Raw genomic sequence first — 12,971 nt, 5'->3', positions numbered from 1 at the left:
CAGATGACGCTCTAGGTTAGTTTTTAACAGCAGATGGCGCTCTAGGCTCGTTTTTAACAGCAGATGGCGCTGTAGGCTAGTTTTTAACCGCACACTCAAATGCTCATGAAGAAGCGCGCTTGTGCGTTCGGCTGAGTAATGTAAGTGGTTAAATGTACGAGATTTTTATGTATGTAAAAAATGTACATTTTTTTTTTATGATGCGAGATTAATGTAAACACAGCCCACTGTGAACATCCTTGTAATTTGCGTCAAATCTTTTCGAACTTTATGAATGATTATTTTAGGTTTAAATGGTGTGTGTGTAAGGAACTGGAAGCAAGCAGAGTACAGCTATTTCTAAATCCATCTGCTGTTAAAACCTAAGCTCAGGAGTGATTCAAGAGAGAATCGTGATGCCTTCGGAAAATCTCAGAATCGATGCAGAATCATTTCTCGATGCATCGATTTATTGTCCCAGCCCTAAGCAGCTGTGTTTTAGTGTTGGAGCTAAACTCTGCAGGGCTGTGGCCCTCCAGGAATTGAGTTTGACACCCCTGTTCCAAACTATAGCGAATAAACTGATATAATGTGAGAAGGTGTCTGAATAAATTCTTTAGTTTATCAGGCTGTCTGGTTTCTCTCAGGTTTCCTCCAGCGGCAGGCGGCACGTGAGCTTTCACATGGACGAGGAGGAGATCGTCCGCATCAACCCGCGCAAGGATGTCCTCATCCGAGGCTACGAGGACTACCGGCAGCCAGTGCTGTGGAAGCAGGACCCGGAGCACGAGGAGCCCGACGCCTCCGCCGCCTTCTCCAAGCTGGACGGCAAGGACTCGGTCAAGACGCAGCAGCCGTGGGGCCGGCGGAGGCGAGAGGACGGAGAGCGCTCGCGCTGCATCTACTGCCGAGAGATGTTCAACCATGAGGACAACCAGCGTGGCCAGTGCCAGGACGCGCCCGACCCCATCAAGCAGTGCATCTACCGGCTGAGCTGCATGCTGTGCGCCGAGAGCATGCTGTACCACTGCATGTCCGACTCGGAGGGAGACTTCTCGGACCCGTGCTCCTGCGACGCCAGCGAGGAGCAGTTCTGTGTGCGCTGGCTGGCGCTGCTGGGGCTGTCTCTGCTGGCGCCCTGCATGTGCTGCTACCCGCCGCTGCGCGCCTGCCACCGCTGTGGAGAGGCCTGCCGCTGCTGCGGAGGAAAGCACAAGGCCGCGGGCTGAGCCGGACCGGACACCGCTGCTTTCACTGACCCGAGACGGGTGGAGCGTTGCTCGTGGAGCTCCTGACACCAGGAGGAGCGTCTGGAAACACACGCCGGGGCGCACGTCGCGTGTAACCTTGTGAAGAAATAACAGTACTATCGTGTCTTGTACAGAGCTCTAACACCGTGTCCTAACTACACGCAATGTAGCTATCCACACCAGACATGACAGAGTCAATCAAACATCACAGCCAATCAGAAGCGTGTGTGGGCGGAGCCTCTCTGGAAGCACACTGCACTTGCATCGAAATGGATAGGTTTGTGATCTAATTCATAAATATCAAACCTTTATAACATTATTAAATGCACATACCAAGTGTCTGATACCATCTTTGTAAGGGAGTGCGCTTGTTGGTTTGCAGTTTTTTTAGCAGCGACGGAAAAATCCGAAGGCCGTCCGTCACTTTGACATAGTGTTAATTTCGTTAACGAAGACTATGACGAAAAATTTTCGTTGACTAGCTTTTTTCCCATGACTAAGACGAGACGATGATAAGGTCAATAAACGATAACTAAGACTATATCAACATGCAATTTCGTTGACGATATAAGACGAGACAAAAATGTATTCCAAAAAATAAAAACTTTAACAAAAAGTTTTTTTATCTTCATCAAAAAAAGGAGACAAAATGTTACTGTGGACTGCTCTACACGCCTCCTACTACACGAGCTCTCATGAGTGCGTTTGCCAGATATCAAGAGTTCTAATCCCTGAATCAGAGCTTCACTGTTACATTGATACATTTCCTGCTCTGTGATTTGCTTATTTTAATCAATCTGGCAACCACGCACTCGCTCCTCATTGCGGAAGCGCCGCCGCTGATGATCTGAAAACAGCAACAAACAAGCTGGAGTTTAGCATCTAAATGAAAGTGTCTCTCAGCCGGTCTGTGTTCTGTCATGAGACCTCGACTGTATTGTTTGCGATTGTGATCGCTGTATAAATGCACTTACTCGACCGCTGTTGTTTTAATAGAGAAATAGACTATTGCCATTTGGAATTATAGTGGAATTACTTGGAATTTCAAGGCAGGTACTCTTCAGATTTTGGTAGCCCGAAAATTAATTTAACTAGCCCAAATAAAAAAATACCTTTTTTTTTTTTTTTTAATATAGAGAATCAGATAGGAGTTTAAATGTCAATCAAAAATATTTTAAATACACGAATATCAACAAATATGAAGGAAGGAATTTTATTTCACTTTTTACAGGGTATCTGCAGAATTTAAAATAAATAAATTTAAGGCAATGTATGACCCATTTTAAGAGCTGCAGAAGTCAAGTGAACACAGTATGAGTGGGGTTAGACAATGTCTGTGGTAACATACAGTACTGAGCCATACAATCATATGATTTACAGTTCAGATACGGGGTTTCACAAAAACAAAAATCTTATACAACAGCATTTCAGCCTTTAGACCATTTTTATGAAAAGTGATAAATCAAGCATATAAATTGGTCAATTTAACAAATTGAAGTCTTAATTGTTTAGATTTTCAGAAGGCACAACTTAACTTCTTTCTCATTTACAACTCTATGTGTTTGCTGCGTAAAATCATGAGTTGATATTTGCATTGATCTGACCATAATCACCAAGAAAGGCTTGTTGGAAATGCAGATTCATTCTCTGACACGAGGTGGCGCTTTAGGAGCGCTGAAATACTGCGGTTTCCCCGGTAACGGCTGAACACAAAGCAACTCCGCGCTCATAAACGCTGCTTTATCAGGAATTATAGGTAAGATTAAATTAAAATGCCAACGACACGTTTCTGCGGACAGTCTGTTCCCTTCAGACACATTCAAATAAAGACATCTGCGTGCATTTTGACGTAAAATGTGCAGCGCTCATATTTATTCAATGACATCATTGCCTTCTCAAGTTTAATTCAGCCGTATCACGACGCTTGTCTTTCCGTCCCCAGCTGTAAGACCTCTTGAAATTATAATTAAGACATTTCTTATACCATTTAACGTATTTAAAACTTTTTATGGCTTTAAGTTTGATACAACTCACTTGAGGAATTTTTAAGGAGTTTTTTTATCTGCATTTAAGGATAGTCCGTCGGGCAAAGTGGTGAAACATTTTGGTAGCCCGACTGGAAAACACAATAGCCGACAAGGTTGACTAAATATGATAACTAAAATTTGAGTAAGACTAAGACTAAATTAAAAATGGCTGCCAAAATTAATACTGTACGGTTAATTAATAATAGGGTCACACAAACTGATATTCAAACTTTGAATAGAGCACATAATCAGTTCCTAAGATTATCACTGTCATATAGTTTGCATGTTGTTGTTCCAGCCGCGACGTCGCAGACATGCAAACAGTTTCTAAAATAAAAATGTATCTATTATCATTTGAGAGAAATAGGCCTTTTGTGTACATAGAAAAAGTCTTAGATCTTTGAGTTCAGCTCATGACAAATGGGGGCAAAAACAAAAGTGTTGCGTTTATAATTTTGTTAAGTGTATTTATCGAAAGTGTTATCGGCGCGGCTAGTTAGGACAGAAACTAAAAAAATATACCTTTTATTGCAGTTAGGACACGGTGTAACACGTAAGCTAGAGGGATTTCCGCTTTTTCGTGCAGTCATTAACCGTGGCCTTTTCTTTTCCACGCTATCAGTACCAGACGGAGAAATGCAGTAAGATACAGACTCTTGTGCTCTTGTTTTGCTCCTGCATCGTGTTCGGGACGCACGCTTCCTAAAGCGCTGATGCTTTCAGTCCAGCAGCACTTATTATAATCCCACAAGCGCTTCGTCTACAGAAGCTCCTTCTGATCCAGACTTTAACCGCAGACGCTTTTAAACCCTGAGGGACGTTCAACACGGAGGACAATATACGTGTTCGCTTTAAATGCATGTTTATGTTGATGCCGTTTTGTGCAAAGATGATCTGTCAGTGTTGTGGGAAAGAACGACGGTTTACTTTCTATGCAAGTATTTCCACGAGACGCTCTCGAACCTCTGGCTGTACATACCAACACTATTCCCACAGTTTGATTTCACAGCATCGTGTACATAGGTCACATCTTAATATTGTTTCACATTGAAAAGTAGTGGAGACGACGGAAAAGACGTCCGAGGTTTTAATGGAGATTCTCTCTAGTTTTGTATCGCTGAACGATGACAGTAAATAGTGCGCTGAACAAACGTTTTTGAAGCTAGAAACGATCACTAACCGCATCGCAAGATTTAATGGGATGACTGTTAATCGCGATCTAGTTCTCCAGTATGGTTTAACCCTCGCCGCGCTTTTGTGTTGCTGCTTCTGGTGAATCGCTGGCGTCTGTGGAGAACCGGCTGGAGGCTAATCTGGATTTCTGCGGTTCCTCGCGGATTATGCAACGCTTTCGCATGTAACGTTGCATTCATGTGACTACCAGTTTAATCAGGTGCTGCTATTGTTTTATTCGTGTTCTTCTCTATTCATGGTAATATGACTCTGGAATGCTTCTCATAGTGTTGGTGTTCTTGATTCTGCAGCATAGCAGTGTTTTCTGAGCTTGTGAACTGGTTTAGTTTTAGTGCCGTCGGCTTCATTCTCCTCCATCTGAAGAAGTGCCTCACATCCGCCGCAGCCTCGCCCCTAATGCTCCGCTTCTAACGCTTTATATCTATGTATAGCTATTTCTATCATGGTTTGAAAATACTAAATATATGATGTAATATTTATAGTTCTGTAACTCATGTCATAGATGTATTTTCTGTATACAGATGTAGCTTTCTTAAATATACAATGTAAATATGCATACAGATGTTTGTAACTGTTTTTATGTTACACCATACACTTATTACATCAGTTAACATTACCATGAAAATAAAACGAGAATTTAAATTAGTGCTGTGTGTGTGTGTGTGTGTGTGTGTGTGTGTGTGTGAGAGAGATAGTGTGTGTGAGAGTGTGAGTGTGTATGAGTATGCGTGTGTGTGAGAGAGAGTGCGTGTGTGTGAGCGAGTGTGTGTGCATGTGTGTGTGTGTGTGTGTGTGAGAGAGTGAGTGTGTATGAGTATGCGTGTGTGTGAGAGAGAGTGCGTGTGTGTGAGCGAGTGTGTGTGTGTGTGTGAGAGAGAGTGAGGGTGTATGAGTATGCGTGTGTGTGAGAGAGAGTGCGTGTGTGTGAGCGAGTGTGTGTGTGTGTGTGAGAGAGAGTGAGGGTGTATGAGTATGCGTGTGTGTGAGAGAGAGTGCGTGTGTGTGAGCGAGTGTGTGTGCATGTGTGTGTGTGTGTGTGTGTGACCAAATGTCTCCACAAGGATAGTAAAACCTGAAATTTTTGACATTGTGGGGACCGGCCTGCAGTCCCCATGAAGGAAAAAATTATTAAAAATAGTAAATGATGTTTCTCTAAAAGTGTAAGAATGCAAACAGGTTTTCTGTAAGGGGTAGGTTTAGGGTTAGGGGATAGAAAATATTGTTTGGTCAGTATAAAAGTAATAGAAGTCTACGGAAAGTCCCCACAATTCACAGAAACAAACGTGTGTGTGTGTGTGTGTGTGTGTGTATACTGTATTTCCGGAACAAATGTGTACCCAGTAATGAGCTAAAGAGATGTTTCCACTTGAGAAAACTATATATAAAGTAGAGAATGTGTTTGTGTTATGTTTTCTGTTAGTGTGTGTCGCACAGCCCCAGACAAACGTGCACAATCTCTATTCTTTCTTTTAGAAACCACTCAACATTTAAAAACAGTTTTAAAGGAAATTTCACCCTTGCCCAGTCACTTAACCATCAAATTCTGATCAGATGTGTATAGACCCGTGGATCTCAAACTGTTTAAAGATCATCTGTGATCAGAACATCAGCTTCATCATCTGCTCCAGTATTCTCATCATATCTGTACAGTATCATTCATCAGTGCTTATTACGTGTAATATATGGAGTCAGATTCCAAAAATGTTGTATATTGCAGAGTATATTACATTTTAAATGCTCATAATCCTATTACAGTTACTTTTTATTGATTACATGATTACATATTATTCACACAATGGTGGTAATTTATTCATCATTCATTGATTTTCCCTCATTATTTCTCATTTAAATTTCCCAAATGTTTTTGTCAGCCAAACCTCTTTGACATAAAGTATTTATATGAAATATCTCTGAGGAAGTTCATATTTCAAATAAGTTAACATCATATTTATATGTTCCCAGTTCTCTGAAGTTGGTTAATGGTCACATTGACAGGTAAACAAATATTTCTGTTTTTAGTGTTCATTTTGTATTTTTATGATTTCACTAATTAGTATCTTTTTATCATCTCTCAAACTCACTGCAGTTCTGACATAAAGCGGTAACCGGTGTGATGTTTAATGCAATTTATGAAGTTGTTATCAAATAATGGAATATATTTAGTTTCTCTTTGCTTTTTCATATCAATATGGCATGTTTGAGGGTAAGTTTAAAACAAGTTTGATGAAGTAATCTAAAAAGTAGTCTAAAATGAGTAATTTAGATTACATTACTAACTAGTTTTCATCATGTAATCTGTAATCAGTAATGGATTACAATAATCTACAGCAGCACCTAGTATCAAATAAAATAAAATCTGTTTGACATTCAAGCTTTAAAAGCAGAATCTTGTCATTACAGTCATGTCTTTTCAGACCTGTACATCGGTACGTTTCCATGGAAAACAAAATGTGAAATTAAGGGAATTAATTCCTGCAGCTCTTTTCCGATGAAGACGAGAACATTAAACACCACCACAGTACGATCTTGAGACCTGGTGGAGATTTAAAGAAAAGGCTGGAGCAAAACCCACTTTCAGCACACTCCCACTCTCGTTTTTATTATTTTTATCTAATAGCGTTCTATGGTAGAAAGCTGCATGTTTGTAAGAAACAAATACATCATTAAGATGTTTTAATACCATAGAGTCCATAATAACTCTTCCTCCAGTGAGTCAGTGTTCTGGTGTGAATCAGGAGAGAAATCTGCACAGATCAAGCAGCGTTTAAACAGCTCTAAACAAGTATGTGGCTGGATTTTGATGCGAGAGACAACAGGAGATGCACTTTTTCACTGGAGGAAGCATTATTATGGATTATGGACTCAATGTATTTGAGTTATAAACGTCTTAATGCTGGATTAGTTTCAGCTTTTGTCTTCTCCAGATGTTAACTGATGGACTGGAGTGCTGTGGATTACTTGTGGATTATTGTGATGTTTTTATCAGATGTTTGTACTCTCATTCTGACGGCACCCATTCACTGCAGAGCATCCATTGCTGAGACACTGATGCGATGCTACATTTCTCCAAACCTGATGAAGAAACAAACTCATCCTGATCTCGGATGATCTGAGGGTGAGGATATTTTCAGCAAATGTGCATTGTTGGCTAAACAATTATTTTAATATGATTTCCACACAATAATTGGATGGTTTATTTCAGTTTTGTTAGATTATCGTAGGTCTACACATGTAATAATTTATATTTATTTGATGGATTTTCATATTTTAAAAAGTAAGGTTTGGGTTTGGGATGAGGGTAAACAATAAATCTCCATTTAAGGCATTTGAAATGTGTTTCTGCGAAAAGCCCAAAGTTGATAAACATCTGGATTACAGTCAGTCTGTTAATAGGTTAAATCAGGAGCTGTTTACTGCAGTCAAATCCAGAGTCAGAACAGTTTTCCACGAGAGACAGTGCAAACAAACCAACAGCAGAAGGAGAGACTGTACAAACCATGAAGATCTCCGAATGAACAGGAGTCTCCTGCATCAAACCTTCAGAACTCAGGAGACGTTCGTGTGAGAAATAAACTGGTTCTGGGTTGTTATTCACTAGTCAGCTGAATAGATGAACTTCTGAAATCTGATTTACCAGGTTTATTAGTTCTGATGTGTCTCATAACCAGACTTCTCTGGTGCTTTTTAATGTGTTTTTGTGTGTTTTGGAGCTTGATGTGTGATCATTGCTGTATGATAAAGATTTCTGATTTTGTGTTCCACAGAAAAACTATCAGCAAACATTATGGCATTAATAGGCATTACGTGACACGTGATATAGCCTAATCTGTGTGCTTATAACGAATAATGAAGCATGCTGAACATCTTTATCATCATACGATCTTCCTCAGGTTATATTTAGACATTTAGTGAAGGTTAATGTATTATGTTTACATGAAATAGCATTTCATAATCCATTACAGTCATTACAAAGAGACAGGAAAGATTCTGAAAGTGTCTTAAATGAGATGCCTGCGTGGCAGAAGAGATCTGATGGAGGAGGAGCGAGCAGATGGAGAGCGGGCCGATTCATGAATTGAGACAAACCAGTGTTCTTGGCCAAGTGCATTGCATTGTGGTCCTGCTGGATCGCGAGTCTTTGCTCTAACTGAATCCGGTTCTTCTGAAGATTTGCCTTTATTTGTGATGTTCTGGTTGTAAGCAGCTTTCCGTTTCATCAAACTGCAGCATGAAGCAGGTTTAGTGGCTCACCTGAGCTGCGTTTCCCAAACGCAACTATGGTCGCAAGTTCCGCCGTTACCAATAGAGTTCAATGGCACTAACGACTATAGTTAGTTAGCTAATGATGGTTTTGGGAAATGCTCCCCAGGTAAGTGAGCCAATCCTGGATTCTCTCAGCGTATGTGTGTTCCCAAGGTCCTGATCCAAGAACGTGTTTTTAGGTTCCCATTATGTGCTATATAGAGAGCTGGGGATTATAGAGATATCACTCACTCCCGCAGTCTCTACTGCTTCACATTAAAGCACACTGCACAGAGAAATAATATAAGAGATCAACAAAATCAGATTTTCATTGTTGTTTTTCTTAGCCTTTTAAGCTATAAATAAAATATATTTATGTATTTTTCTTTGTAGGCCTTAAATGTGTTAATCTGCAGTGTGGAAGATTTTCTTTTTTTTAGCCAAATCAATTTTGATCAAATACATTAAAAACTGCTTGAACTCTGCTTGACTGCTTGACTCATCCCGATTGACGGGAAGATTATTATATTGTATAATTTTAGCTGTTGGGTCGAAATTATGTTTCATTTGTGCTTGCATGGTTACGTCACGTTCGTAAACAGAAGGGGGTCCGCGTGTGCGGCAAGGTCTGTTAGTTCTGATAATTTCTGCTCATAACTACACTCTAAAAAATGCTGGGTTAAAAACAACCCAACTTGGGTTATTTGGCAACCCAGTGCTGGGTAAATATGGGACAGAACACATGCTGGTTTATTTTGACCCAGCTGGTTGGGTTACATTTTTTTACCCACCATGCTGCGTTGTTTGTGTTTTGTTTTATTTTATTTATTTTAAATTAAAAATCACACAGAATTACAAGAGGCAAACAGCAATAATCAAAAGATGAACATTTATTATTAAGCAACACCCATGGACAAAATACAAGACAAATTTTATTTATTTGGGTGAATACAGCATAGTTTACAATATTACATTTAGAATTAGAAATAAAAAGTGTAACTTTTAAAAGTAGCATTTTAATTTAAGTGTATTCAACCGTTCTCTGTAATTGCTTTTCACCGAAATAGCGCTAATTCTCGTGCCGGTGTGTCGCCGAAATCTGAGTCGGTGAAGGGCTGCAGTTCGCCGGGGAGCTGCGAACTTGAGACCGCGGCCTCGCGTTTCACTTGTAGCTGAGAGATGCCATGACTGACTCAAAAACCTGCCCATAGACAAACAGTGCTGAGATTAGAGAACATATTTAACGTATTTACTTAAGAAACCCACCCTTAACCCATTTCTTTGAGAGAACTACAGACCGGTTTCCCTTCTACCTTTCATTGCAAAAACACTTAAACGAGTTGTGTTCAACCAAGTCTCTGCCTTTCTCACACAGAACAACCTCCTGGGCAGCAACCAATCTGGCTTCAGAAGTGGACATTCAACCAAGACTGCCTTGCTTTCAGTTGTTGAAGCCCTAAGACTTGCAAGAGTGGCTTCCAAATCTTCAATACTTATTTTGCTGGATCTGTCTGCTGCTTTTGATACGGTGAACCACCAGATTCTCCTGTCAACCCTATTGGCAAAGGGCATCTCAGGAACCGCACGCCAGTGGTTTGAGTCTTACTTATCAGACAGGTCCTTCAAGGTATCTTGGAGAGGTGAGGTGTCCAAGTCGCAACATCTAGCTACTGGGGTGCCTCAGGGCTCAGTACTTGGACCACTTCTCTGTCTACGTGGCATCATTAGGTTCTGTGCTTGGCAGGTCTTCCAGCCAGTTCTATCAAACCTTTACAATTAATCTAGAACGCGACAGCAAGATAAATTTTTAATGAGCCAAAAAGAACGCATGTCACACCTTTGTTCATCAATTTGCACTGGCTACCAGTAGCTGCTCGCATTAAATTCAAGGCATTAATGTTTGCCTACAAAACCACCACTGGCTCTGCACCCATTTACCTAAATTCATTACTTCAGAGTTATGTGCCTCTAGAAGCTTGCGTTCAATTAAAAGAACCAAAGACTTAAACTACTTCAGTCTGTGTGCATTGAATTTATTTAACACACGAGTTTCACAATTTGAGTTGAATTACTGAAATAAATGAACTTTTCCACGACGTTCTAATTTATTGAGATGCACCTGTATATAATTTAAAAAACCCTTGCTACGTGTACTGCGTTAAGCTAACTGAAACTTGATATAGCACTTGCGTGTCATTGCTCTTTTGTTGATTTTGATTGCTTCCATTGTCCTCATTTGTACTAAATGTAAATGTAACATCAAATTATACAGGGATGGATTACTGACCGGGCCGTTGGGGCCAGTGCCCAGGGGCCCTTGACTTCCAGGAGCCTGGAGGGGCCCTGGGCTTTAAGGCTGCTCGATCCATTTTGGTACAGAAAACCCATCATCAATAAAACAAATGTTTATTTATACCTGAACATATGGGTCCCATAGCCTATACAAGGCCTCTTAACCCTCAGGTTGTGTTCGGGTCATGTTGACCTGGAGAAAATGTTCTTTCTCCCGAAAAAGTTACTTAATGTTATTGCATTGGACTAAGATTTACTGACTTTGTTCACACAGGGCATAACCACTTCCCCCGCAATTTTTTTCAAATTTTCGTTTAACATTTATTATGTTATTCAACCTTGTTACACTTGTGGTGTTCCCGGTCAAAAATGACTGGTCCACAAAAAATAGCTTATAAATCTATTGTTATGCAATATTATTTATCACCAAATATTGGTATCAATCTTTTTGTCAGCTTGTTTTCTTTCAATTAGGACAGATTTTGTGTTTATTTTTGGAACTGATTTTTTTGTAGGCCTCATTAATCTGAGCTTATGTACCTCAGTTTTTGAGTGAAAAAAAGCATTATTTGTGGATAATTTTGTCAATATAAAAAAAATATGAAAAAAATTGCACTGTTTTTCCCACTAGCATGCTCTAAACGAAATACGGTTATACCAAGGTTATAACAAGTTCACGTGACAGAGTTGGGAAGATTTTCTTCTGTCCGGGGTCGAAACAATATAATTTTGGTCCAATACCCATTGATCACACTGTAAGGCCCTGCAAACCTTGCCAAGAAGGATGACCGGTGACGGGAAGCAAAATTAGGACTTGATCTCCGGGACTAAATTCCCGACGCTCTGACCGACGATCAAACCAGGTCTTCATTTTCAACTGTGCTTTATCTAGATTTTCATGAGCCAGTTTGCCTGCCAAATATAATCTACATTGAAATCCGTTAACATAATCCAGGAGATTTACAGGCGTTTCAGGCTCAATCACGTTATCCATCAAAAGGGACAAGGGGCCTCTTACCTTATGACCAAACACTAAGTCGTTAGGGCTGAAACCAAGGCTCTCTCGAACAACCTCACGTGCTGCTAGCATCAACCACGGGAGTCCCTCTTCATAGTATTTACTCAGTTCGTTACAGTATGCTCTCAATAACTGCTTTAACATTTGATGAAAATGTTCAAGAGCTCCCTGGCTCTCAGGATGATACGGGCTGCTTTTATGATGATTCACACGCAGTTGTTGTAAAACTTGAGCAAACATACAAGACGTGAAGTTTGTTCCTCTGTCAGTTTGAATCATTTTTGGCATACCAAAAATTTAAATAAACTGGGACAAGGCTTTTACCACAGACTTGGTGGAGATTGTTCGCAAGTGATACGCAGCGGGATAGCAAGTCGTCTGACACAGTTAAAATATAGGTAGAACCCGTTTTGGATGAACTTAAGGGGCCAACACAATCAATAGTTAGATATTCAAAAGGGTTGCTCACAGCAGGAATGGCTCATTAGATTTACCTAGCAGCTGACAAATGTGGCACGTCTTCATGAATCTCAACACATCTTTTTTCAATTGAGGCCAGAAAACATAGCGCATTACGCTATTGTAGGTTTTCTTTACCCCTAAATGCCCAGCTATGTCACCATGAGCCATTTTCAACACCAAATCACGCAACCCTTCTGGAATCACAATATGGGTTCACCCACAGCACGATCATTACAAGGCGTCCATTTACAGACTAAAACACCTTTATTCAGAAAATAACAAGAAGCCACACTTTCAATTTCATCATTGGACTTAACAGCCTCGAACAACGTTGTCAGCCCAGCATCTTTTCCCTGAGCCAAAATTAACTCATCACGGGAAATTGATGAAGGAATCATAGACCAGTTGGCCAAAGGATCAAAGGGAGGTTTTTCTATTTCACCTTTATTCTGGGACACATTTTTTCCAGTACTCATGGCACGAGTTACCGCACAGGAGATGAAAACA

At 40.3% G+C, this 12,971-nt stretch overlaps 1 protein-coding gene across 1 annotated transcript in view; it reads left to right on the top strand.

The window, feature by feature from the left end:
• Positions 1 to 1,715, top strand: part of LOC107677686 (sprouty-related, EVH1 domain-containing protein 1-like) — a 29,849-nt gene extending 28,134 nt beyond the window's left edge. Inside the window, exon 6 of the mRNA XM_016472687.1 lies at positions 627 to 1,715. Coding sequence (XP_016328173.1) covers positions 627 to 1,208 — 582 coding nt within the window. The 3' untranslated portion in view covers positions 1,209 to 1,715. The remainder of the gene's footprint in view (positions 1 to 626) is intronic.
• The last annotated feature ends 11,256 nt before the right edge of the window (positions 1,716 to 12,971 follow it).

This window comes from Sinocyclocheilus anshuiensis, unplaced genomic scaffold, assembly GCF_001515605.1.
Source record: "Sinocyclocheilus anshuiensis isolate Anshui unplaced genomic scaffold, SAMN03320099.WGS_v1.1 scaffold929, whole genome shotgun sequence".
Classification (NCBI taxonomy): domain Eukaryota; kingdom Metazoa; phylum Chordata; class Actinopteri; order Cypriniformes; family Cyprinidae; genus Sinocyclocheilus; species Sinocyclocheilus anshuiensis.
The sequence above is the reverse complement of the archived record's forward strand: the minus strand, read 5'-3'. Positions and strand labels throughout refer to the sequence as shown.